The following is a 27,988-nucleotide window of genomic DNA, read 5'->3' on the forward strand; positions in this document are numbered from 1 at the left end:
AAGCAAGAGGCAGACCAGAAGTGTCAAAACCAGGTCCGCCGCCTCACAAGACCCTGGTTCAGGTCACACCACCGACTGCGCACTCGCGGCCACCGCGCACGCGCCCTACCCTACCCTTTCCGGTCCACGCCCCTTCTGTAGGCGGGAAAAAGAGGCGGATGGCGGTTAATACGCAGGCGCGTGCTTGGAGAGTGGCCAGGCTGGGAAGGCCACCGGAACTCGATTAAGCGCGCTGCTGAGCGCGCAGGCGCGAAGTTGTCCGCCTTGCACTGCGTCGGCTCGTCAAGTGCGCACGCGCGCGAATTTCTGGCAAAAAGCAAGCAAGCCCGGGCCCGCGCGGGGCCTTGTGGGAGGGTTTAAGGAAGTAAAATGGCGGACCTGGCGAACGAAGGTAGGGAGGCGTCGTTGGGGGCCAGCTGGCGGCCTGGGAACGGGCGGCGGGACGCCCAGGGGCCACGGGTCCAAGGGGGTTAGCGCCGCGGACTGCGAGGTTCCCTTTCTCTCCGGGGTAGCGGCCCAGCGGGCCCTGCAGCCGCCCCCCATTGCGTCCCCTCAGGCCAGGCTCACCGACCCGGCCAACACTCCAGGCAGCCGCGTTCTTCCCATCGTTTGGCCAGAGATGCCGGCAAGCCGCTGGAGTCGCGGCCCTGAGGCTCTTCCGCCTCGCAGATCAGTCCTGAGGCTGAAGGGGCCGGGAGGCAGCCTCAGAGCCTGGGCCTCGGATGTAAATAGACCTTGGGGCCTGGTTGTGGGCGCGAGCGCGCCAGGCTTCCTCTCCTGCCCCCTCGACATCGGGGATCCGTTATCTCTCCTTCTCCGACCTGGCTGTCCATCCCCTAAATTCTGTGAAATCTTCGTCCTCTGCAGGCCGGCTCCGCGCCGAGGACAGAGAAAGCCCGGGTTGTCTTCACCCATTCCCTGCCCCGTACTTTGCCCCCAGTTCCCCCGGGCCCTTTGGGGCGCCTGTGTCTGCTGATTCAGGCTCTGGCTGCTTTTTGGCCCCTCACCCCCCTTTTTTGGGCTGCAAGTCCAGAGAGAGACCGGTTGGTTTCCTTCTCTGTGGAGCGCTGCCATCTCACCCGAGCGTTTTTTGACAAGGTTATCTTCCAAATTCCCCAGAGAAAGCGCTCTGCAAGGCTGATGTCTGCCTACAAGGACAGTCCTGTTGCTATCGCTGTAGCTTCAGGACTTCCAAGGCCTATATTTAACTCCCTCCTTTTCTCCGTGCACACCTGCAAGCAGACTCTATACCTGTCTGGCTCTAACTCCACCATACCATGCTCCCTGCTATTGGAGGGTGTCTTGAGGTTTCCCTCGCGAATTGCACTGAAGAATGAATGATGATAGTAAGTGCTCAGTCTTGTGGAGCATTTGGGATGGTATCAGATACCTTTCAAAGTTTTGACATACTGTTATCTCTGGTAATACTCCTCACAAAAGCCCTATGAGGCATAGGTACTATTGGCCCCATTCTCTTGATGAGGAAATGAGTTAGAGTGGGTAAGTTACTTACCCAAGGCAGGACAACGTAGCTATTGAGCAGAGATGTGGACCAAGGTGATCTGGCTTCTGTGTCTCCCATTCTTAACTATCTTAGCCTGCATCTCTTTTAAAAGGTAAAGGAGCCATTCCAACTTATGATGTCCAGATAAAGGCAGGAAAGTGACTGTACAAATGGAGCTCAATATGACATACTTCATATATTTATTTGTAGAGCCCTATAGTTTCTTTCTTTTTTTTTGAGACAAGAGTCTCACTTTATCGTCCCCTGTAGAGTGCTTTGGCGTCACAGCTCACAGCAACCTTCAACTCCTGGGCTTAGGCGATTCTTTTGCCTCAGCTTCCCAAGTAGCTGGGACTACAGGCACCCACCATAACCCCAGCTATTTTTTTGTTGCAGTTTGGCCGGGACCGGGTTCAAACCCACCACCCTCGGTATATGGGGCCTGCGCGCTACCCACTGAGCCACAAGCACCATCCCCATATAGTTTCTTAAACGCAAGACTTATATGTGCAACATCATATTTAACATCTCCATCTGGGTGTCTCATAGGCACATCTAACAGCACATCCAAAACAAAATTCTTATCCTCCCCCACCATCACCAGAACCTGCACTTCTCAGTCTTTCTCCCACTGTAATAAATGGCAAGTCCATTCTTTTAGTTGCTGAGGCCTAAAACCTCCAGGTCACCCCTGACTCCCCTGTTTCTCTCATACTCCTAAGTAAATTGTCAGTTCTACCATAACAATGCTTCGAAAGGGTGACCCCTTCCCATTATCCTTACCCATCTCAACACTTCTCAGCCCAGAAGCCAGAGCAGGCCAGCCCCTGCTATCTTCCCTGTCCTATCTCACCACTCTTTCCCTGACTTGCTCAGCTCTAACTGTCCTGGCTCTCTTAGTTTTCCTTGAATGGTCCATATATTTCTTCCTTTTAGCCTTTTTTCCTGCTGGTTCTTCTGACTGAAACAATTTTCCCCCACATATCCTCATGACTCACTCTTTCTCATGTGTTACTTTATTACTGAGAACTCTGGCCACCATCTTAAGTCATGTCCACATTCCTTATTCCCTTTACCCCATTACTGCTGTCTAGCATACTAGGTTTTACTTGTTTGACTGCCCAGTTTGTTTGTCATGATCATCTAGAACAGTACCTGGCCCAGAGGAGGAATCTAAGAAATACCCCCTGCAAGGGAATACATTTGAGCACAGGGAAAATTATGGATTGCTGTTTTCTAGGGGATACTGTTTCTAGCTTATGCTATATGCATGGGCTGTCCATTGTCAATGACATAGTTGAACTGAAAATTATCAAACAGAAATGGAAATGCTACTCTCACCTAGCATTGTATCTCTGACAATCTTGATCTTTGTGCCACAGATATCCCTGTGATCCTCTCATCAGTCCCTGTGTGTTTCTTGAAGATTCTATTTCTGGTTTGGTTTGTGCAGTCTGTTAAGATGTTTTAATTCCTGGGCGGCGCCTGTGGCTCAAGGAGTAGGGCGCTGGTCCCATATGCCGGAGGTGGTGGGTTCAAACCCAGCCCCGGCCAAAAACCACAAAAAAAAGATGTTTTAATTCCTTACTATGTAAAGGGGGACTTCCTTCTCCATGTATTTCTGAAGCTTTGGGGACTGCCACATAGTTGTGCTTTTCCTCTTGCTATGTAAACTTCAGTCAAATGTCCTCTTGGCTTCTGTGCTTCCAGACAGGGATTCTAAGTTGTTCCATCCTCATATCTTGTCCTCCACTCACTGTCCTCTCTGGGCCAGTCCCAGCTCAGTGTCAGTCTGAGCAGTGACTGTCCTGATATTGCCTGGCTATGCGTCAGTATCACCTGGGAAGTTTTCTTGAAACCGCACATACCCAGACCCCACTCCTTACAGGTTCTGTGAGGTGTTGGTTGGGTCCTGGGCATTTGAACAGATAGCAGCCCAGATAATTCTGATATGCAGCCAGAATTGAGGCCTACCAGTTTGAGTAATAAAGGTTAGGTATGCTGTGTTTGTGTACAAGGAAATGTTTTCAGTTGTGTGCCCAGTACAGTATCCTATTTGCCATGGTGATCTATTCATGGATGGTGATAGGAACTCCCACAGCCCTTTCTTGGTAGTCCTGATCTGTTAAAGTCGAACTCCCACAGCCTTTCTTGGTAGTCCTGATCTGTTAAAGTCTAGTTGGAATGCTTCTGTCCTAGAAGAGTATATGTGTGTGTTTTACACTGTCCAGGGATAGTTTCCTATGTTTGGCAATTTCACTGTTGATACCTCCCAAACTCTGGAGTTGTTCTGCATCATAGACTGACATCATGATTTGAAGGCAGAGTTTTGTCCCTGCTAAAGGTAGAGAAGAATGGAAGAATGTGCATAAGGTATACTTGAGTCTACCCAGCGTTAAATGGTAACATAAATTCCTTACTAGCCTGTAGACATACATAGTGGAAACATGGGAAATGGTATGAAGCAGGGTTTTCAACTTTGGCACAGTTAACATTTTGAGCTGGGTAGTTCTCTATTCTCTATGTTGTAGGATGTTTGGCAACACAGTGGCATCCTTGAAACTGCTCACTAGATGCCATTAACACACACACACCCCCCACCCCAAGGGTCATGATAACCAAAATTGTCTCCAGACAGACATAGCCACCTGAGGGTGGAGAGTACGGGTACAGCATCGACCCAGGTAAGACTGACTGGTATTGATGATGGGGACACAGACAACTGGGCCCGTATTTTTTATTCTGCTATTTACTCTGAGTCACCTTGGGCAAATTTCTTAGCTTCTTTGAGCCTCATTTTCCTTACCAATAAATTGGGAATATTGATAACTGTACCTCTCTCATGGTTGCTGTGAGCATTAGAGAAGTTAATGCGCATGAATTGTTCAGCATCTGTCTCCACCCTCAGTGTTAGACACTCAGTGGTAGCTGTCTGTACTATAGTCGCCTCTGCTCTAGACACAGCTTAAGTGCTTTGCAAAAAAGAGAGTCTAAATACTGCAGGTGCCCTTATCCCACTTGGAGATGGCCCTGCCTAGAGCCTGTGATGGGAGACCAGCCCTGCCTGTCACTGGGTGATCACCTAGCCCAGGGTTTCTCACCCTCAGCACTATAGACCTTGTAGGTTGTTGGGAATCAGATAATTGTCTACAGTGAGGGTCTACCCTGCATTGTAGGAATTTGATCAGTCTCCTTGGCCTCTACCCACTAAATGCTAACAATATAACCCCACTGTCTCTAACCTGAAATCATGATAACTGAACATTGCTGTGTCCCTGGTAGTAGAATTGCCTAAGTGTGGGTAGAGAGATTTTCAAGAGTAGTTTGGCTTTTCTCCATTTGGACCTTACTTTTTTTTTTTTTAGAGACAGAGTCTCACTTTGTCGCCCTCAGTAGGGTGTCACAGCTCACAACAACCTCCAGCTCTTGGGCTTAGGTAATTCTCTTGCCTCAGCCTCCCTAGTAGCTAGGACTACAGGTGCCCGTCACAACACCCGGCTATTTTTTTGTTGCAGTTTGGCCGGGGCTGGGTTTGAACCCACCACCCTCAGTATATGGGGCTGGTGCCCTACTCACTGAGCCACAGGTGCTGCCCTGAACCTTACTTGTTGACTTAAAACCCTGAGAGAATGAAATGAAACTGAATTTTTATCATTAGCTACAACTCATTGGAATCCTCATTTCACTTGATTCTCAACACCTCTTTCCCCTGCCCTAAACTTTATTTTTAGGATAAGGGAGAAATAGTTGTTCAAACATTTTCATGAGTTTATAAAAATTAACTCTGGGATTTGTCCTGAGATCAGAATGTATGCTTTCCCCTTGCCTGTGCCACCTGTGGGTGCAGCAGAGGGAGGTTGCTGGTAGCTGTGGGGTGATGTGATAACTCAGAGACTCCAGAGTCTTTGTTTTTTGTACACTTTGAAGAAGTATAAGTTTTGCCCAGGATCTTGTGTAGACACATAAAAGCGTAATAGTTCTGCCAAACATGGCAACTGTGTCCTTAGTCCTCAGTTAACTGGGAATGGGATCTCCCCAGCAGTCATGTCACCCTCGTACATTTGCTAGGTATTAGGGTCTCTTGGGATCTGCTATGTGCCAATACTCTGAGATTGGGGGTTAGTGGAAGGAGCTGGAATTGGATGAGGTTAGAATAGGTGACCTGAGGCTGGCATTGGGGGGAGGCACAGTGTTTGGTGGGGGAAGGGAGCATTTTAGGTTCTGAGTTACTTCATGCCTATTCTGTTGAGAGAATAGGCTGGGATGTAGTGGCAGATAAAGGCTGTGTGGGGAGCCCTTTGGGATTCTGGGAAGTGAATACCATTCATGAAAACGGCAAGAGACAGGCAAGATTTGCAGAGATGGCAGCTTGGCGCCTATAGCTCAGCAGCTAGGGTGCCAGCCACATATATCGGAGGTGGTGGGTTCAAATCCAGCCCAGGCCTGCCAAACAACAATGACATCTATAACCAAAAAATAGCCGGGCGTTGTGGCGGGCGCCTGTAAGTCCCAGCTACTTGGGAGACTGAAGCAAGAGAATTGCTTGAGCCCAAGAGTTAGAGGTTGCTGTGAGCTGTGACGCCACAGCTCTCTACCGAGGGCGACATACTGAGACTCTTGTCTCAAAAAAAAAAAAAAAAAAAAAAAGACCTGCAGAGATGGCTTGTATTGGCTTGGCTGGGTGTTGGTAGCTCTCCATGGTACTTTGAAGCAATCACAAGGCACGTGGATTTGCATGGTTCTCTATTTGGGATCTAGTGGTGGTAGCAGGGCAGTAAGCTTCTTTTGTTTTCTTTTAAAAGGACTTGTGGTCCAGAGGAAGTAGTGTTCTGCGTGCCTCTATTCTACTCCAGAGAGGGGCCTCAGGATATCTCTCACCCCCGCAGCATGTCTACAGTTTGCTCCCTCTGGGGTGGTCTTGGCATTTAATGCTGTGGCATAGCACTCACTGTGACTGAGCCATGGTTGCACTTCACGCTTGCTTAAAGAAGTTGCTGGAGAAAATAAAAACTACTGCCTGGGTTGCACCATTGGAAATGGTTCCAGGAATTCTAGGGTGTCTGTAGTTTTTCAGAGCTCCACAGATGTTTTACGATATGAAACCAGAGTTGAAAGCCACAGGCAGAAGTCACAAACTTGCTTGAGGAGCAAGCAGACATACTTAATTTGGCCCATTTAGGGTTTTGTTCTTAGGAGCCAACACTTAAATATTCTGAGATTTAAAGGCAGAGGATGAGGTGGGGGGTTGGGGGGAATCCAGATTTCTGATTTCTCTTGGAAGATAGCAGCCACCCTTGGGCTGCATATTCTTGCACAGTAACTATTCTTCTGGGCTGAGGAGCAGCTCCCATCCTTGAGACAGACTGCATCCTCCTGGACACCACTGTCTTCACCATGCTGCTCAGGGCCTAACCTGCTTCATTTTCTTATGGGGCCTGCCAAACTTTGGTTGGCATCTGGGTTTCAGTCCTGTCATACAGCCTCCTTAGACTTTTTGATGTCTGCCCTCAGTGCTTGTTAGCATAGTACCTTAGTGTAAAACTCGTAGTCTATAATTAATTCAGGATTTAGTGTCCTTGGAATGCTGATACTCAGAGTAGCACGTGGCAGTGGTTCTCAAAGATAGTCTGGGCCTGTGCGACTTCCCAGGGCCTTTTTGAGGGGACTGCAAATTCAAAAGTATTTTTATAATAATACAGGGACGTAGCTGGGTGTGGTGGCTTGTGCCTGTAATCTTACCGCTCTGGGAGGCTGAGGCTAGAGGAGTAAGATCAGGAGTTTAAGACTAGTCTGAGCAAGAGTGAGATTTCCCTCTCTACTAAAACTAGAAAAATTAGCTGGACATCATGGTAGGTGCATGTAGTCTCAGGTACTCAGGAGGCTGAGGCAGGAGGATTGTTTGAAGCCAGGAGTTTAAGGTTGCTGTGAGCTAGGTTGATGTCACAGCACTCTGCCCTGAGCAACAGAGTAAGACTCGGTCTCGAAACAAAACAAAACAGGAACAGTATTTGCCTTTTTTATTCTCATTTTTTCAGGGAAGTTTTTTTCCAGATACTATATGATATGTTATCTAGCAATAGGTAAACTATAGAAGCAGATAAGAGAATTCAAGCTTGGCGTTCGATCGGTAGCGGGAGCGGAGAGCGGACCCCAGAGAGCCCTGAGCAGCCCCACCGCCGCCACCGGCCTAGTTACCATCACACATTGGGAGGAGCCGCAGCTGCTGCAGCCGGCCCCAGTCACCATCACCGCAACCATGAGCAGTGAGGCTGAGACCCAGCAGCCGCCCGCCGCCCCCGCCCTCAGCACTGCCAACACCAAGCCCGGCACTACGGGCAGCAGCGCAGGGAGCGGTGGCCCGGACGGTCTCAAATCTGTGGCGCCTGCCGGCAAGGACAAGAAAATCATCACAACAAAGGTTTTGGGAACAGTAAAATGGTTCAATGTGAGAAACGGATATGGTTTCATCAACAGGAATAACACCAAGGAAGATGTATTTGTACACCAGACTGCCGTAAAGAAGAATAACTCCAGGAAGTACCTTCGCAGTGTAGGAGATGGAGAGACTGTGGAGTTTGATGTTGTTGAAGGAGAAAAGGGTGCGGAGGCAGCAAATGTTACAGGCCCTGGTGGAATTCCAGTTCAAGGCAGTAAATATGCAGCAGACCGTAACCATTATAGGCACTATCCACGTCTCGGGTCCTCCATGCAATTACCAGCAGAATTACCAGAATAGCGAGAGTGGGGGAAAAGAACGAGGGATTGGAGAGAGCTCCTGAAGGCCGGGACCAACAACGCCGGCCCTACCGCAGGCGAAGGTTCCCACCTTACTACATGCGGAGACCCTATGGGCATCGACCACAGTATTCCAACCCTCCTGTGCAGGGAGAAGTGATGGAGGGTGCTGACAACCAGGGTGCAGGAGAACAAGGTAGACCAGTAAGACAGAATATGTATCGGGGTTATAGACCACGATTCCACAGGGGTCCTCCTCGCCAAAGACAGCACAGAGAAGACGGCAATGAAGAGGATAAAGAGAATCAAAGAGATGAGACCCAAGGTCAGCAGCCGCCTCAACGTGGGTACTGTCGCAACTTCAATTACCGACACAGACCCCCAGAAAACCCTAAACCACAAGATGGCAAAGAGACAAAAGCAGCCGATCCACCAGCTGAGAATTCGTCCGCTCCCGAGGCTGAGCAGGGCGGGGCTGAGTAAATGCCGGCTTACCATCTCTACCATCGTCCAGTTTAGTCATCCAACAAGAAGAAACGAATATGAAATTCCAGCAATAAGAAATGAGCAAAAGATTGAAGCTGAAGACCTTAAGTGCTTGCTTTTTGCCTGTTGACCAGATAACTAGAGCTATCTGCATTATCTATAGCATGGGGTTTTTATTATTTTTACCTAAAGAAGTCTTTTTTGGTAATAACAAACATGTTTTTTTTTTTTTTTTTTTTGGTTTTTGGCTGGGGCTGGGTTTGAACCTACCACCTCCAGCATATGGGACCGGTGCCCTACTCCTTGAGCCACAGGCGTCGCCCAACAAACATGTTTTTTAAAAAAGCCTGGTTTTTCTCAATAACGCCTTTAAAGGTTTTTAAATTGTTTCATATCTGGTCAAGTTGAGATTTTTAAAAACTTCATTTTTAATTTGTAATAAAAGTTTACAACTTGATTTTTTCAAAAAAGTCAACAAACTGCAAGCACCTGTTAATAAAGATCTTAAATAATGAAAAAAAAAAAGGAATTCAAGCTTGATGTAGTGGTATACACATGTAGTTCCAGCTACCTGGGAGGCCAAGCTGGAGGATTGCTTAAGCCTAGGAGTTCAAGGTCAACCTGGGTAACATAGCAACCAGCAACCTCACAACAACTCCGTCTCTTTAAAAAAAAGAGAGTGAGAGAGGAAAAAGAGAATTCAGCTATATTCTCTTAAGCCAGATGTTAAAGAAATTTGTCAAACTCTGGCAGGCTGAGGCAGGAGGTCAGGAGTTCAAGAGCAAGACTTTGTCTCCTAAAAAAAGAAAAATTAACCAGGTGTGGTGGCACACATATGTAATCCCAGCTACCCTGGAGGCTGAGGCAGGAGGCCTCTGGAGCCCTCTGGAATTTGAAGTTGCAGTGAGATAAGATGATACCACTGAGGCAACAAGTCAAGACTCTGTCTCCCCCCAAAAAGAATCTGTAATCCCAGCTACCCTGGTGGCTGAGGCAGGAAGCCTCTGGAGCCCTCTGGAGTTTGAAGTTGCAGTGAGCTATGATGATACCACTGAGGCCACAAATCAAGACCCTGTCTCCCCCTAGAAAGAAAATCCATACAGTGAGGAGGGAGAAGAAAGGTTAATTACAGAAGCTGAGGGGATCACAGCTTGGTTTGTGCCATCTGATCTGTGGGGAATTTATTTTGGTGTATAATCAAGTTAAGGATCAAACTCAATTTTTTCAGTGAATGCAATGCCTTTCCTGGGTCGGTTTTCAGGAGAACAAGTGCTCATTAACTGGATGCTGCTGCTTCATTTTCCAAGTAATTAATGCAAGATTTCTTAACTTCAGCACTGTTCACATTTGGAGTTGAATCATTCTTGGTGTTGGGTGATGGTTCTGATAAGCAGCAAAGGATGTTGGTCAGCATCCTGGGTCTCCATCCATTAGATGCCATAATATCTCTTCCCCCATCATGACAACCAAAAATATCTCTAGTGCAAAAATACTCATGGGTTATAGGATTGAATAAAACTGTTCAGGAATAAATTATTTGCCAATTAGAGCTTAGGGCTCATCTTCCCAACCTTCCTTTTCCATTATGGCCTTTTGGCAGCTAAGTAGGCATTGTGGACTTCATATCCCTGGACGAGCATTTTCCTTAATCTTCAGCACTGACTCAGGTCCAAGGTGAAGACCTGAGCAGAATGTCAGAATTGGGAAGGACCTTTAGTGGTGGTCCAGGTGCAGGGCTGAAACCCAAGGCCATGTATGCAGAGGGCCAGTGTGGGCCACTGTGCCTATCTCACTGTAGTCAGCAGGACACAAGGATGTCACGGGGATGTGGCTGTGGTAAATAAGAAGAATTCTGTAAATCGCCTAATACAGCATCTAGTAAAGGCCATTTAACAAGTGCTTGAAGCACCTATTGGAAGCATAGGTGTCTGGCAGTAAGAGTAGAGTGTTGGGAGATTGGCTTGGATTTCAGTAGGCAAAGGAAATGACAATCCAACAGAAATCTTCCCAGTGAGGCAGTAGCATCTAGTTAATGAGCACTTGTCCTCCTGAAAACCGACCCATGTAAGGCACTGCATTCACTGTCAGTATTTATGGTATTCAAAGAAAAGCAGGAAATCGTAGTCAATAGTAGTTACTCTATGCACATGTTTGAGAGGCAGGCTTTGCCTTTTGAGGTAAGTTTAAAATGCCTTTTCTAAATTAAACTCCCCTAGGTTTGCCATGCAGAATTTTGGTAACTTGTTTGCTCATATTAAATTCTCCATGTTGCATCTGTAAGGGTAGAGTGTGAGAGGGGAAAACAGTCCTTGTGAGTTTGTCTTTCTCTGGGGGTGAGGGTGAGAAAACAAGCTACTCATTGCTCAGTGGAAAAAAGGTATTTTTATGGCTTGGTGGTGGCAGCTGCTGGGTCTTGACAGTCCAAGGCCTGGGTCAGAGCCTGTAAACTGGATAAATCCAGATTCCTCACCGCCACCTCTGGGCCCTCCCCAGCCCTCTCCAACCTCTCTGCAACTTCTTCCCTCTTACGTGGGCTTCCTGGCCCTTTCTGGCCTTAGGACCTTTGTACTCCCCCCCCACTTATCTGTCTCATCCCTTCTCATCCTTCATGTCTACGCTTCAGAGAGGTCTTCCCCAACCACTCACTCTTCCACTATCCTGCTATTTTCTGTATAGCACCTCTCTCCAGAATTATGTAGTTGTCTCAGCACGAAGCCATTTGTCTTCTCTCTTTTCCCACTAGAGAGCTGTGGCACTATCTGCCTTTACATCCCCCCTCCAGTGCTGAGCTCAGTGCCTGGCACAGAGTAGGTGCTCAGTAAATCCTGACAACAGGGCAAGCTTGGCTGACTGGCCTCCTTCAAACCTTACCTCGGTGTTTCTTTCAGTCTCAGCACAGCCGAGGGATTCTGAGCAGCTGAGCATTCTCACTGAGTGGCCTGGGTGTCCAGGTAGCTCTTGGATCTAATCATTCCACTCCTTGGAAGGGGCCAAACTGTAAGGCAAAATTTACCAGTGTCAGGAACCTGGCAGCTGGCAGCCATCCTTGAGTCCAAGGCCCTTGTTTTGGGTGGCATCAGTGTGTTTGCTTTGCAGTCCTTTGAGTATGATGATGACACCAGAGCTAACGTGGAATGGGTGGTATGTGATACTCTGTGTAGGCACCATTTCCTTTTTTTTTGAGACAGCCTCAAGCTGTCACCCTGGTTAGAGTGCTATGGGTGTCATAGCTCACAGCAACCTCAAACTCTTGAGTTCAAGAGATCCTCTTGTCTCAGTTTTTCTATTTTCAGTAGAGATGGGGGTCTCACTTTTCCTAAGGCTGGTCTTGAACTCCTGAGCTTAAGCAAGCCACCCATGTTTGGCCTCCCAAAGTGCTAGGATTACAGGTGCGAGCCACCTTGCCCCAGCCTCACCGTTTCATTTAATTTTTACTGTGACTGCTTATGCTGAAATACCATCCCTGCTATACAGAGGAGGATATTATGAAGGGAAGGTAAGTTCCTTCACTTGCCAGGATCCTGGTGGCAAGTGTTTGAGTCAGGTTTGTACACATATGAAGACCAGAGCCCACACTCTCAAGTTTCATCAGTTTTCCCCTGCTGCCTCAGCAGAAGTTCTATAGTTTGAGGATTTCCATCCCACAAGTTTCTCTTTAGAGAGGATTTATTAGATTCTCCTGGAACCTTCCCTCAAGCTTCAGACACTTTCAGGGCACCTCAGTGGTGTTGGTGTCTCACTACCTTGTGGCAAAACAGAGAAGTGCCATCAGAATTGGATTGCTGAATTTCTTCTGTCAGGTTTAGGCAACATAGCTGACTTTGTGTAAGTTTGTGAGATTTCTGTTGGATTCAAGGCACAAAGGTGCCCAAAGTGCAAGTTCTGCTCCCAGGGGCTTACAGCTGGGTGGGGCAGAGTGGGGAGGCCTAGGCAGCTCTGGCTGCAGCACTGATACGTGTAGAGATAAAGAAGGCAGATGTGGTTTGGCCCTCGTTGGGTAGTCAGCAGGACACAAGGATGTCACGGGGATGTGGCTGTGGTAAATAAGAAGAATTCTGTAAATCGCCTAATATAGCATCTAGTAAAGGCCATTTAACAAGTGCTTGAAGCTCCTGCTATTGGAAGCATAGGTGTCTGGCAGTAAGAGTAGAGTGTTGGGAGATTGGCTTGGATTTCAGTAGGCAAAGGAAATGACAAGATGAAGAGTATTCCAGAAGGAAATGCATAAAGTGTACAATGTCAGCTCTAAAAACTACAGCCCATAATCTCCATAAGAACAGTTGAGAATTGCCAGAGGAAAAATACTGAAAGTGTCACATGATTTCCTGCTTTTCTTTGAATACCATAAATATTGACAGTGAATGCAGTGCCTTACACGGGTCGGTGAGAGATGTATTGTATGTATATTATTATATTATGTATATACTTTGAACACCTCTTGTAATTGCAGAAGTCAGACGTGACCTGTATTCATCTTTTGTTATCAACATCTATTGAGTATTACAATTTTTTTTTTTTTTTAGACAGAGTCTCACTATGTCACCCTCGGTAGAGTGCCGTGACATTACAGCTCACAGCAACCTCAAACTCTTGGGTTTAAGCTATTCTCTTGCCTTAGCCTCCCACGTAGCTGGGACTATAGGTGCCTGCCACAACGCCCAGCTGTTTTTTTGTTGCAGTTGTCATTGTTGTTTAGCAGGCCCGGGCTGGGTTCAAACCTGCCACCCTCAGTGCATGTGGCCAGTGCCATAACCACTGTGCTACGGGTGCCAAGCCTGAGTATTACTATTTTTACACAGTTTTTTCCTTTCTGAAGATATGCGTATTTTTTTTTTTACACTTCTGTATATTCTGACTGCTGAGGAAAGAGTTAAGTTACACAGGGGCCCACCACCCTGTGTTAGCTGGTCTGGTGAGCCCCAAATATGCTGTGCATGGAGAGGCAGAGAGGCATCACCTAGCAACAGCATGTTTGAGATCCATTCCATTCTTCACCAAAGAATTAGTTGGAGGATAGAGCTGACACATCGTGACTTATTTACCTTTCTGTTGTGGCACAGAACTGTTTATAATAATTCCTGAGTAAAAAAATAAATGACATGAAGGGTCAAGATATTGTCGCCAGATTACAGCGGTTGCCACATATTAACAGGCTATTATTTGTGTTGGCAAGATGCTTTCCATATTTTTTTTCACAGATAAGAAGATTAAGACATATCAGCCCAAGATTAAAGCTAAATTTACACAAGTACCTTGCTGACAGTTTGGTCAAGAATTCTAAGTGGCTTTCCAGATGGAGGCAGTTTCCTGGCAGGTGTTGGAGCCATCGTCAGGAGGAGGATAAACAGAAAAGGCAAAAATATACCAGATTCTCTTCTGTGTTTTCCTGGAGATACTTAGTTTCTTCTATTTAAATTTAGCAGGAAATCCTCCAAGAGAGAGGCTGGAGGGAGCCACAGGGAGAGGGGGCACCAAAGCTTATTACAGGGCATGCTGCCCTTGCTACTCTATACATTACTTCTGCAGCAGTAAAGAAAGTTTATGTGGAAGGGGAGAGAGTTGAGATGGTAGGGGAGTGTGTGTTGTCAGATTCTGAATATGTTATGCAAAGCATTCCATGGTTACATTTTCAGCAAAGACAGAATGCAACTTGTTTCACAACTGAGTGTGCACCTTGGAATGTGTCTTTGATTCTTTTTTTTGGTTTTGAGGCAGAGTCTCACTCTGTCACCTACATAGAGTGCTATGCAGTCGTAGCTCACACCAACTTCAAGCTCCTGGGCCTAAGAGATCCTCTTCCTTCAGCCTCCTAAGTAGCTGGGGCTACAGGTGCCACCACAATGCCCAGCTATTTTTAGAGATGGTGTCTCACTCTTGCTCATGCTGGTCTCTAACTCTTGAGCTTAAGGGATCCACCTGCCTTGGCTTCCCAGAGTGCTGGAATTACAGGTGTGAGCCACAGTGCCTGGCCTCTGTCTTTAATTCTTTTTCCTTTTTTTTTTTTTTTTTTTGGAGGTAGTCTTACTTTGTCTCTCTTGGTAGAGTGCCTTGGCGTCATAGCTCACAGCAACCTCCAACTCTTGGACTTACAGGGATTACAGGCATGAGCCTCCTTGCCTGGCCTGTCTTTGATTCTTTTCTCGACATTCTTTTTTTTTTTTTGTAGAGACAGAGTCTCACTGTACCGCCCTCGGGTAGAGGTGCCGTGGCATCACACAGCTCACAACAACCTCCAACTCTCGGGCTTATGCGATTCTCTTGCCTCAGCCTCCCAAGCAACTGGGACTACAGGCGCCCGCCACCCGGCTATTTTTTTTGTTGTTGCAGTTTGGCCGGGGCCGGGTTTGAACCCGCCACCCTCGGCATATGGGGCCGGCGCCCTACTCACTGAGCCACAGGCGCCGCCCTTTTCTCGACATTCTTAAAGGACTTAAATCTCTGCAAGGATCTGTGTAATTGCACATGGTATTCTTGGGGCGGGTGGTCACATGTCCTGTGAGAAGCCTTGCACTGACCCCAAAGCTTGTCACAAGCCCCCTAGTTTAGTTTGTGCTCTCCTGTAGGTCCCTATGCAGAATGTTGACAGGCAGCTGCTTTATTCTTTATTTATTTATTTATTTTTAATTAGCTGCTTTATTCTTGATGGCGAGCAGCATGGTACTGAGGAGCATCGGCTTCCAAGTCAGGCCCACCTGGATTAGAGACCTTTTCCCACCATGGACTAGTCACTGGACTCTGTTTTCTTTCCTGTAAAATAAGGACATTGATGTAACCTACCTCTTATGGTAGTTATACAGATTCAGTGAGAATGATACAGGTAAAACATAAAAAATAAAGAAGTATTTGATGAAACCATCCTGAGTTTGGGAAATCCCATGCAGATAACTTTGCTGCATGAAACATGGCAGAGGCTGGGAGAAGTCTACAGACACTATTCTAAGACCCCTGTTAACCTAGAGGGCTGGGGAGCACATTCTTTGGGCTTCGGGCCAGCTCCCGCCCTCACTTGCAGTGGGCAGCGAGGGCCCCACCACCTTTCCAAGTGTCTCTATAGTTCCTACTACCCACCCTATCCCAACATGCTCTCCTTCCTTCCTTAGAGAAGCTGCGGGGCAAGATGTTCTCTACTGTGCCCCCCTCCCTCTTCCCAGCTGCCTCTGAAATAGATACATAAGTCATTTTGTGTAAAGATTTTGCTATCAACCAATTGGCAGAAATGACACAGATAAAAACCTTGTGTTTTGGTCCCTGGTTGTTGAGGTGGTACCAGGAAGCCTATTATTTTAATTTGTTCAAGTGTCAGGCTATTTAAAACTATGTTTCTTTTGACCGTTCTTAACCCAGTGTTTGAGGAGGTAGTTTCTGGGCTTAGACAAAGATGTCACACACAAAATTATAGAGATGACCTTGGCCAAGATTTTTAAAGACCTCCCACACATGCAAGCTATCTGTGGATCATCAATGGACCTTCTCTTGGAGGGGCCACCTATTTGAGACCCCACATCTCTAGAGACTTACAGCTCCCCCCAGGGACAATAATCCATGGCTTCTCAGGTCAGAAGGGAACCTGTGCCCTTCCATGCCCTCCTGCCTTTTCTTTGCAGTGGTCTTTGCTTCATTTCCTCGAAAAACTGCCTGAGTTTGACTGGGGTTTGCCTTCTGGGATCCTCTTCTGCTGGCCCATGTAGGTGTGAGCATGCAGGCCTCAGGCACAGGGCAGGGTGGAGGTGTACCCACCTAGCTCCTGTTGCCTTGTTTTCTAGTCTGTCCCTAGGGTATGTCTCAAGCACTGGCACAGTACCAGACCTACTGCTGACCTCCTAGTTTGCCAGTGCTCCTCACATCCTGCTGCAAGTTCTTCCTGTGCTCACCTGGCAAAATGCTGCTTGTTCTTCTACTCACACCTCTTCCATGAAGTTTTCCTTGATTTCACTCCTTTCTGCAGTCTTACTGGATTAGGACCCCCCCCCCCAGCTTTGCCCTCCCAGGGTTCCTTGTGCTTGTAATGTTCAGTTGAAGTTTTTGTTTTTTTTTTTAAGAGACAGAGTCTCACTTTGTCGCCCTTGGTAGAGTGCTGTGTCATCACAGCTCACAGCAACCTCCAGCTCTTGGGCTTAGGTGATTCTCTTACCTCAGCCTCCCAAGTAGCTGGGACTACAGGTGCCCACCACAACACCCAGATGTTTTTTGATGCAGTTTAGCCGGGGCCAGGTTCGAACCCACCACCCTTAGTATATGGGGCCAGCACCCTACTGACTGAGCCACAGGCACGGCCTCAGTTTGAAGTCTTATGTCTGCTCCTGACAGGCAGGGGACATGTCTCTCTGTATCACTGCCTTGTCCCCATAGGTTGATGGGGTGTCTGGTATACTGAGTGCTTGGATATGTGGAATTGTTGAAAGTTGTAGTAGCTGCTGAAAGAATATTTGTTTGACTCTGTGAATCCCACATGCAGCTGAGGGAATGGGAAAGAGTACCCTGACAGTCACAGCCATAGGAGGATGAAAAGGCAGGAGTTGAGGGAACAGGGTAAGGGGCTCCCCAGCAGCTGGCAGAGGTTTAGAATGAGTGCAGAGATCACCAAGCTTTCTGTGCTGAGACTTGCTCAGTTCTTAGCAAAGACCAAGACCTAGACTCAGGCCCTTTCCTGGGTATCACAGCTGGTCTGTTCCAGTTTGCATCTGAGCCTCACAGTTGGGAGGATAGGTAGCAGGGGACAAGAAGGGGAGCTGCACAGTGGGCCAGGATGCCAGCAGGGGCTCACTCCTCTTAACTTCTATTTAGGCCATCCCTCTCCCCTTGCTGTGATTGGGGCAGGCAGGGGACTTTCCCTGGCTTAGGTCTGGTTGTCCTGTGAATCACCTAATTAGGTTCAGGTTGAGTGTTAACCTGGACATAGGAGCTGGGGAGGGCCCAGGAGGAGGCTGCTGGATTGGAGGAAGAGGGGTCAAATGGGGCAGTAGCCACCTTGGACTTGGTTTGCAGTGCCCTGAAAAGCATGCTGAGGCCAGAGGAGAAGCACTACACCAGCTACAGGCAAGGTCTTGTTTGCAGTGACCTGGGAGGTCCAACCAAGCAGGAGTGGACCCCCGTATCACACACCAGTGTTAGTCACAATCAGTCTGTGAAACAGGGTCCTGGCATGGGGTTCCTGGAAAGGTGACTTCCATGGTTAGATCATTTGGTCAAAAGGGGTCTTTCTATTAGTTTCCTGAATTCTATACTGTGCTGCTGTGTGTAGTCGGTCACCAGGCAGGGAGTGTTTTACTGGACCATTTTACAAAAAAACATTTGTTTGACAGAATCTGGGCTAAATAGTTTGCATTTGTTGATATTTAAATATTTTAGGTTTTCATGGTAATCTGGGTCTCCAAAAATCTCTGGTGGTAGTTTTTCCCTGACCTGTGAAAGCAAAGCTGGGCTAGGCATTAAAGCAGGTCATAGTAGCCTCCCTGCTTCTGGTCCCCTGTGCATTCCCTAAACTTGGGTTTCAGGTAGTGGCATGCATTTTACTGTCTCGCTGACATGACAGAAGCAGTTTGGTGATGAAGGATGACCACCGAAAACAGTCCATCCCCATTTCGATCAGTGTAGGGTGGTCCTATGTGGAATGGGACACAAGTACCAGTTTGCAGTTTGGGTACTTATTGCTGAGTGGAAGTGCAGTTTGTGTAACTGATGGCTTTGTGTTCAGGGTAGAGAGGTGATGGTTCATTTCTATGCTTTAGTTAGTACAGTGAATTAAAGAATGAAGGCTGCCTGCCGTCAGCAGGGGGCTCTGCTGCAGTCCTTGACTAATGGCTGCATCCTGTCTATTCCTCTGGAGAACCCTGACTGTGCCTCCTCCTTGGTCCTAATCTTTTTGTGTGCTATGTGGCATTTCATTCACGCTGTAACTGCTGGTTAAGCCCCTGCTGTGTGTGAAGTTCTGTGTTTGCCATGGGGGATACAGAGGTGAGCAGGACAGATGAGGCCCCAATCCTATAGCTCAGGTTCTAGAGGTAGATGCTGTCAGTGACCGATGAATGCCTCTAGGAGTGCCAGGGCTCCTCAGTGCCAGCCCACCATGTGCACTGCTGCCCCCATCACATGTTTTCCCGTTAAGTCTTCTGCTCTCAGCCTCCTGTTCTCTACCTTTCCTGTGGTGCCATGCACAGAATAAGGGCTTAGTAAATGTTTATGGGAGTATATATCAGCTGGTGTTCTATGTGTGGACAAGTAGAGATGGGTTTAGTTCAAATACTTACTGGATGATGTCTACACAGCATGTGCTGGGTAATGTGCTGGGGACAGAGCTGTTTCAGATGCTGTGCCTCTAGTCACTCAGCCACCATCACAGGCAGCCTCTGAGTGCCCCATGGCAGGGTAGAATCCAGAGTCGTGATCAGGAGGGAGCAGAGCAGGGCATGTGTGCAGTCCAAACTGGGAGCTTCCTGAGGGAGCTAGCCACACAGAAGGTAAACACATATTCTAGGTAGAGGGACAGAACCAGGCAGAAGTCCAGGAGTATGTCATGAACATGGGGCATGCAGGGGACAGCAGGCTCTTTATCATGGTAGTCAGGTGGGAGGGTGTGGCTTGTCCAAAGGAACTCAAAATGTCCATAAAAGGAAGTTGGCAGTTCTGAGTGCACGTTTTACATCAGTGGTTCTGCCTGCTCTATAGACCCCTGATTTAAGGGTCTGAAAGTAGAGGCAGAGAAAGAAAGAGGTTCTGAGGGTGGCAGGGATGGGGAACAGGGGACAGGAGGTAATTAGGGAGGATCTGATTGAGCATCACCCTAACTTTCCTGTTCTCTGGATCTCTGCTTTCAGAGCTCAACCCACATGTCCCCTTCCATAGCCTCCCTCTACTTCTAGCTGGGCAGCTAGCCCAGGTCCATGACAGGGTTGTTCCTTCATCAGAGAGGTCCTCTCTTAGCCCAAGCCTGCTATGTAGTCTAGAAAGGCTTCAAGTCATAGGCAGCCCTGGCCTCCAGAAGTTGCCTCAATAGCCGAGGTCACCTCTGAGCATATGCAGATCAACCAACACAGTTCTCATCACTAGAAATCTCTTCCACTTCTCTCCAAAGGATCCTATCTCTGTTCTGCCCTTCCTCACTAGCCTGGCACCATGCCTTCATCAGATATTTATTGGATTGCCACGACATGCCAAGTACTGTTCTTGGGCCAAAGGATGCCAAGGGGAGCAGAATAGTGTCTGTACTCTCCTGGAGTTTGTACCTTAGTAGGAAGACAGACTGCAAATCATAAGTATGGGCCAGGTGAAGAAAAAGAAAGTATGTTAGCTTCACTTTGAGGCTACTCCAAGGTTTATTCTCTCAGTGCCCAAGTACAGCATATGTCTAATTAAGTCCACAGTGGCTAGACCGTGCTTTTCTCAGGCTGAAGTAACACAGGGCAGAAATGTACCTCAGACTGGGAAAGCCCAGGCGTTGCTAGGAGCCTGTGAGAGAGCAGGTGCCTGAATTCCACTTGCTGCAGGGGCCCAGTGCACGTGCAGCAGGCTCTCCCTGAATTAAGCAAAATTCAGCATTGCTTGGCCTAGCTTTGGGCCAAGTTCAACTCAGGACCTCCAACAGTGTGACCAGGATTTAGTTATCCATCTCTAGTTCTGTTTTCCCTCTGGGTTTGCTCCAGTTCCAGGCCCTTTATGGTGACACATGACTGCTGGTGGTCCCAGGGTCACCTCCCACCAGCCCAGGAGCGCCAGCAGGAAGAAAGCACTCCTTCCCCAGGGGGCTCTTAACAAAAGGCCTGGCCTTCTTCACATGCTGCTGTGTTCCCTAAAGCTGGAGCCTGCAGTACTATCCTTGTCAGGCTAGAGCCAGGGCTGAGGTTGGGTCCCTCTGAAACGTTGGGGGTGTTGGGGAGGGGTGGTTCTCCAAAGCAGATGGGGCTGGGGAGTGTGGAGATGGCCCAAACCCTAACTGCTTTCTGTGCCTCTGGGTACCTTGGCGGGGCCTGGTCTGTAGGGTACAGGGCAGTGCCGCAAGGTCTCTAGGTTCCCCAGTGGCAGACGGGGCTGCGACTTTGCCCCAGGGTCCCCTGTAGCATTCCTTTGACGTCATTTATTGTCCAACAGAAGCACATTCATTCGAGTTTATTAAGCAATAGCTGTGTGGGGTGTCAAGGAGGTGGCTACCTAAAGGAGGCCTAGAAGCTACATTGGAGATGTGTCAGTGTCATTCACCCCAATATTTGCTGCGTGCAGTTGGATTCAGATGCAGCAAGGCTTTGGGGAGCATGGTGGAGGGAACATCAGGATGAGTGGGCTGCCTGCCTGTGGACTGTTGCCCCAAAGTCAAGACTTCTGCAGGAGTGGGATGGTGTTGACCCATCACTTTTCAGTTGCCACCCACCTGATCTCCCCACATCTATCCTCTCTCCCCTTTCCCCAAACTCTTCTCTTTCAGTCTGAACAGACCCCCTGCTTCCCAGTGCCTTCTCCAGCATTTCTCCAGATCCTTGGTATGGTAGCCCACACCCCACCCTAGCACTCTAAGAGGTGTGCCTTTGAGCTGCTGTTCTCCCTCCATTTCTTCTTCTTGAGACCCCAGCACAGCACTCTCTTCTCGGGCTGTGCCCAGGTGTTACTAGGGGCCTGTGAGAGCAGGTGCCTGAATTCCACTTGCTGCAGGGGCCCAGTACACCTGTAGCAGGCTTTCCCTAGGCTCAGAGCTCCTGCTTTACCAAGCCCTAGGTGCCTTGAAAAGTGAACGCAGGCCTCAGGGCACTTGAGGCCATGAGGCAGATGTGGTGTGGGCCTCCCCTGTAGAGTCATGGCAGTCCTCATCAGTGTGTCCCAAGGGAACTTTACTGAGCTGCCACTCACACTAAGGTGAGTGCTGAGAGCTGTGGATGTGGCTGCCCCTGGGTTAGGAGACAAATGGTGTTTTGTGGAAATTGCAGTGGTAGAGAATCCCATGGTGTTTCTTCTTTCAACAGCAGCTGTCCTAGGTGGGCTCTCAGACCCTCAGTGGCTCCCTGTTCTCCCTCCCTAATGTAGAGGGAAGTTTGCATCCTGGGCCTGCTGGGCCAGGTCTCCAAAGAGCATTAAGCAACCTGGCTAGCAGATACAGATCAATTGCTTTCTGGCCTGCAAATTAAACAAAACAAAACAAACAACAACAAAAAAACAAATTTATCTCCAACATTGGAAATTCAGGAGGTTTCACATAAAAATCTGGAGTCTCTATGCCACATTCCCGCAGGACTACACAGTGGCTGGCACTTTCTTTGTGCATTTCTGCTCTCATGTGCATTCCTACTCCAAGCAAGTCTTGAAAGCTCCTTGTTAATTAAACAATGTGCATAGAAAAACAGGTCTGTATAATACCAGTAAGTGTTGAATTTCATACTGAACACACCCACGCATCCAAGTGTCCATGACAAGGAGCTGCCCTAAGTGATTTGATGCTCTTTGAAGTTAGTAGCTTTTATATACACACACACATACATACACTTATAAACAAATGTAGCTTTGTTTACTGTATGTATATAGTATTGGGGGGAGAAAAACCAATTTTTCTTTTTGCAGAAAAGCCTGCCATTGCTCCTCCTGTCTTTGTGTTTCAGAAGGATAAAGGACAAAAGGTAAGGGGCCGGTATGTTCTCTCTTTGCATCATTACTCTGATTTCTTCTTTCCTAGGGAGTTTTTCCTTCAGGTTGCATTACCATAGCTGCTTCTGCCCACAGGTGGGGAGACCTAGGCAGGGGTCTTTAAGACTACATTGGGCTGGGTGCGGTTTCATGCGCCTGTAATCCCAGCACTCTGAGAGGCTGAGGCCGGTGGATTGCCTGCACTCACAGGTTCGAGACCAGCCTGAGCCAGAGTGAGACCTGTCTCTAAAAATAGGCGGGCATTGTGGCAGGTGCCTGTAGTCCCAGCTACTGGGGAGGCTGGGGCAAGAGAATTGCCTAAGCCCAGGAGTTGGAGGTCGCTATGAGCTGTGATGCCACAGCACTCTATCAAGGGCTACAAAGTGAGACTGTCTCAAAAAGACAAAAAAAAAAAAAGACTTTGCACATTTGGCTTGGAGAGGGAAAGCTTGGCCTTAGATTACTATGCAGAGAGGTTAAAGGGTTAAGGCAGGTCTGGTGTGGGAGGGGCTCGCAGAGTGTGGCTTGTTCAAACCCTGTCAGCAATATTCTTCTAAATTCCTAATGATTTGTTTTAGAAAATGCCCCTGCATACTAGGAGGAGTAGCAGTAGCAGAGGAGCAGACTAGGGGGAAAGGTGGAAGGAAAGGGGATGAAGAGAGAATAGAGAGCAAAAGTGGTTAAGGGGCAAAATAGAACCTTTAAAGATTTTAGGGGCATTCTTTTGGCTCTAACCAAGTTGGCATAAAGGTATTTAGAATGAGTTTGCTTGCATTACATACTTATTATCCATCATCATGAGGTTGCTTCCCCCCCCCCTTGAGTTTGGGGTGTTCAGGTGCACCTTTGTTAGAATGGTGCCTGTCAAAGGTCTAACAGGTGTGGAGTAGGGTCTGTGATAAAACAGCCATAGACCCATAGATGTTGCTTACCTTGAGCCTTTGGTTTACATCCTTCCCTGACAGATAAGTGTGTAAGATCGGAGTTATGTCAGAAGTTAGTTGGTATCTGTAGCAGTGTTTCCCAGCTTATATGAGGATTCCCTCTATTTGTCTAAAAATTGTGTGGTTGCTTCCCACTGAGGCACCATGCTGGTAGTTGTAATTTATTATGATACTTGTTGCAACCTTTATGGTTACAAACTGCTGAATTTAGAAGTATTTTTGTATCTGGTTGATAATTAACAGCATTTGAGAATCTCATCAACTTGGTGCTCCTGTGGATTCTGTCTGTTGGAGGCAACTGGCTCCCAGGTTGGGAGCTGCTGTTCTAGTAATTTGGGACTCATGACTTAAATCCTATCTAGTGATTTCGGACTCATGGCTGCTCATCTTAAATCCTGTCCGTTGGTCTGAGAAGAAGCCAGAATTTCTCTTTCAGTGGCCCAGTTTTCCTAAGCAATGTTCAAGTGCCTAGCAGAGAATGGAGGAGACTGTGTATTAGAGAGAGAGAGAGAGAGAGAGAGAGAGAGTGTGTGTGTGTGTGTGTGTGTGACAGAGACTGCCCCTAGCCCAAACCCGACCCCACACAAGGTACCTCTGGGCTTATTATCTACCTAGGCTTGTCACTTTAACTGTTATCTCATTCTCACCTTTAACTTTCCCATTGTTAATTCTTTTGCTTAAGGAAGAATCAGGAAACCTGTGAAAACCTTTTTCCAGGTGGTATTTTCTTTTTTTTTTTTTTTTTTTTTGTGGTTTTTGGCCGGGGCTGGGTTTGAACCCGCCACCTCCGGCATATGGGACTGGCGCCCTACTCCTTGAGCCACAGGCGCCACCCCCAGGTGGTATTTTCAATGTACATCTAACTCTGCTCTCTCCTCTGCCTTGGGCCCAGACCAGTACAGCTTAATTACATGTGTTTTTCTTATCTAACCTTTGGAGGTTCAGTCTGTATGAAGGGGCTAACAATGGCCTTTCCTGTAGTTTTTAGGGACGTAATATTAAAGTCTTAGGAGTTGGATGTATTAGAGCTCTGTTTGAGATGCTATTCAGTAAAATCAGGCTTTTATAGAATTTTGTAATGGATTATGGTCATCTTTTGAACCACTTTCATTTTAAAGCGGGGGTCCACTGCTGTTTGTTTGTTTATTTTTAGGTCCCTTGCCCAGGCTTACTTCAGAATTCCTAGGCTCAAGTGATCCTCCCATTTCAGCCTCCCTGGTAGTTGGGACTACAGGCCTGTTTTATAAAGTTTTGTTGGAGCATAGCCACACCAGGCCCCAGTACAGTAACAACAGCAGTTAGGACAGCAACCATATGGCCTACAGAGTTCAACATACTTAGTATCGACCCTTTGCAGAAAAAATGTTTGCAACCCTTGATTTAAAATAATAATAGGAATTCTTCAAGCTTGCACACCTTATGGACAGCTTGCATGATGAAACACTAAAATGTAATATGTGCTCAGATGAATTTTAAATACGTTTAAGAATCTCTAGCTCTTATTTCAGTACTATTCTCAAAGCAAAGGTGGTTCTGTTGCTTTGTGATTTGAAGGCTTGTTTACATGTACATTCCCTTCAAGGGAATCTGTGCTAGAGTTGAACCTGAACTGGCAGGCTAGCAAGGAAGGCTTCTGCATCATTTTAAAAATGCCCTGGTATAGTCCCTGTCAAAATGTTGACTCAGAGCCAATTCTAAATGGGCTTCTAAAAATAACTGCTCTCCAGCTCTTCGTATAGAAGTGGGGAGCTGTACATACAGAGGTTCCCAAATGCCCTACAATCCCTGTAAGGGCGTTTGAGAACCTCTCTATGTTAAAGACAGACACAGAAGGAGCCTTTGTGAGGGTTGTTTTCTCAGCTGTCATTGCCTGTGAGTCAGGTATAAAGTAAACACAGAAGGCAGATGTCTAGCTTCACTCCTCCTTGGCTTCTCCAGGCCTTCAGAAAGCAGCCACAATATTCCTGTCAAAAATGAGAATTTGAAGACCATTCAGTTTCATTCTTTCTTACAGAGATAATCTACCTATCCCCTCTTACTATCCAGAAGCCAAGTTGAAAAAAAAAACCTATAGGGCTACTGTTGGTTATCCCCTCTTACTATCCAGAAGCCAAGTTGAAAAAAAAACCTATAGGGCTACTGTTGGTTTTGGTTTTGGTTTTCTGAGCAGATTTTCCCCCATTTTGCTTCAACTATCTATTTTGAAAATTTCAAATTTTATTTTGGACATTTTCAAGTCTTTAGAAAAGAATAATACTGTGAACACTTGGTTGTACTTCACCCCACTTCACTATTGGTGCTCCAGCCCTGAATGCTTATGCCTGTCTGTGAGCTCCATCTGCATAACGTCCTCCCTAATGCTGCATCAGCAGCGGCCCCTGGAAACAGGCCATTCTCCTCCATGGCCTCAATACTATGTCACTCCTAAGAAAGTGGTGTCCTACAACACGTAGTCCGTATTTTATTAATTTATTTTTTATATTTTTTAGAAACAGTCTCACTTTGTCGCCCTCAGTAGAGTGCTGTAGCGTCACAGCTCACAGCTACCTCCAGCTCTTGGGCTCAGGCGATTCTTTTGCCTCAGCCTCCCGAGTAGCTGGGACTATAGGTGGTGCCACAGCACCCGTCTATTTTTTGTTGTAGTTTGACTGGGGCCAGGTTCAAACCTACCACCCTCAGTATATGGGGCCAGCACCCTACTTACTGAGCCACAGGTGCCACCCTGTAGTCTGTATTTTAAATTATACTAATTGTCCCAGAAATGTTTACTGTAGTGACTTTTTGAACAACATCTTAATTGGGAAATCCTATTAGCAACTGTGGAAATAACTAACTTGTCTTTCAGTAATGATTTCAAAGCACATAATGAGTTGGCATAAAAGGGCCTGTTTGCCCTCATTCAAAAGAAAGAGCTGGCTTAGCGCCTGTTGCTCAGTGGTTAGGGTGCCGGCCACATACATCAGAGCTGGCGGGTTCAAACCTAGCCCAAGCCTGCTAAACAACAATGACAACAACAACAAATAGCTGGGCATTGTGGCAGGCACCTGTAGTCCTAGCTACTTGGGAGGCTGAGGCAACATAATCACTTAAACCCAAGAGTTTGAGGTTGCTGTGAGCTGTGCTGCCATGGCACTCTACCAGGGGTGACAAAGTAAGACTCTGTGTCAAAAAAAAAAAAAAAGAGAAAGAGCTTCATATGCCCAGGTGTTATTGCTGAATCATGATTGAGATTAAGGATTTAGATGAAAAGAAAGAAATTAAGCTGCCAGCCTAGGAGTTTTTTGTTTTTGTTTTGTGGCCAAACCACACAGTGTTTTATGTGGATGCTGCTGTCATGCCAAATTGCATTTGCAGCAGACTGCACATTGGTGGTAGTGGCCTGCATATGGAATCCCAGTGGCTTTTTGCTTAGCCTTAGGACAGGTTGCCAAATCCTTCTATTGTTCCAGGTTAGAAAAAGCGACAGACAATTTGGACAGTTTGAACTTCCAAAACTTACAGTTTTGAACTTTAGTCCTGGCACCTAAAATGAATTCCTGGCCAGATTGGGCACAGGAATTTTATTTACTTCCTTCCCTGAATGTACTTCCTGGGTATGGCTGTCTTCCTGAAATGCTTATATTTACATGCATTTGTATTTAGGGGGCAAAAATGTTCCTTAACTATCTTGAATAGAGACAGAGTTCTTTCTTTTTCTTTCCAATGTGAAGAGAATTTAAATGTCTTCATGTGGGTTGTTTCATTGTTTGTAATGACTACATGTTTCTTTCAATTGTTCTTTCTTCAAAGCATTTGTTAAGCTGAAGGCTCTGGGATTACACTGGCAGGGTAATGCCTGTTTGGTAAGAAGACAGAAGGCACCACTTAGCAGAAGATGCAGTGTTACTGAACACACTGGATTTAGGCCTAATTGTGAAGCTTACTATTGATGAGATAAGCTTGCACACAAGGCTTTTGTCAGCCACATGTATTTTAGGGTGATGATAAAGTCTGGTGAAGTCTTAATGCCTGATTTTACCAAACATTGAAAAACTACAAGGCCCTCATCTTGGTTCTGGAGAACTTGCCCAAGAGAAACACTAGGACCCAAACAGAAAATGCTGGCACAACATGTGTTAATTCTACTAAGAAATGTCTCTAGATCCAAGAGAAGACGTGATATGACACTTCTTAACCCTTGTTAAGAGTCATTCATTTAAATGAAGATGAAGAATTGGACCCTGTTCTGATCCCTTGATTTCTATCTTGATGAATTTCTTTTTGGTCCTTCCATTTAGTCATTATGAGGGTATTTGAACATTTACATTCCAAAAGCAGGAGTTTTAAATCAAATTCCAGTGGTTCTCTGGTGAGGTCTTATATCTCTAGCCATAAAGTAACAGCAAATGGTGGTGGCTGGACTGCCCCTGCCCACAGCACCTGGTGCAGGTTTGGGAAGGCATTTGTGTCAGTGGATCTCCCCTGGATAGAAAGAGGTGATGGTGTCCCTTGGTGACTCTTGAGACAGGAAGATGAGTTAACATTATGTTGCTCTTTGCTTTCCTAAGTATTCTTGAAAGAGCTCTTAAATCCTTTTCATAAAGTTTCCAGAACACACATTAAAAAGTAATGCCCCAGCCCTATCCAAAGAGGTCAGTCCCTTCACAGGGAGACAGGATAGCCCTGTAGTCATTTAGGTTATCAGGTGAGGAAAAGGGCCCTGTGTCATTGGACAATG

At 46.9% G+C, this 27,988-nt stretch overlaps 1 protein-coding gene and 1 pseudogene across 20 annotated transcripts in view; both read left to right on the forward strand.

The window, feature by feature from the left end:
- Positions 1–162: 162 nt before the first annotated feature.
- RANBP3 (RAN binding protein 3) overlaps positions 163–27,988 on the forward strand; it is a 64,195-nt gene continuing 36,369 nt past the window's right edge. For 7 of the 19 annotated variants that reach the window (XM_053585967.1, XM_053585968.1, XM_053585969.1 and 4 more), the window contains exons 1-2: positions 177–391; positions 22,265–22,320. In XM_053585967.1, coding sequence (XP_053441942.1) covers positions 370–391; positions 22,265–22,320 — 78 coding nt within the window. In that variant the 5' untranslated portion in view covers positions 177–369. Of the gene's footprint in view, positions 392–22,264; positions 22,321–27,988 lie in introns of all 19 variants that reach the window. The other 12 variants (XM_053585979.1, XM_053585980.1, XM_053585981.1 and 9 more) reach the window with 9 other exon arrangements.
- On the forward strand, positions 7,192–8,945 carry LOC128582255 (Y-box-binding protein 1-like; annotated as a pseudogene). The gene has a single exon (XR_008379012.1). The product of XR_008379012.1 is annotated as a Y-box-binding protein 1-like (transcript).

This window comes from Nycticebus coucang, chromosome 3, assembly GCF_027406575.1.
Source record: "Nycticebus coucang isolate mNycCou1 chromosome 3, mNycCou1.pri, whole genome shotgun sequence".
In the NCBI taxonomy this organism is placed as follows: domain Eukaryota; kingdom Metazoa; phylum Chordata; class Mammalia; order Primates; family Lorisidae; genus Nycticebus; species Nycticebus coucang.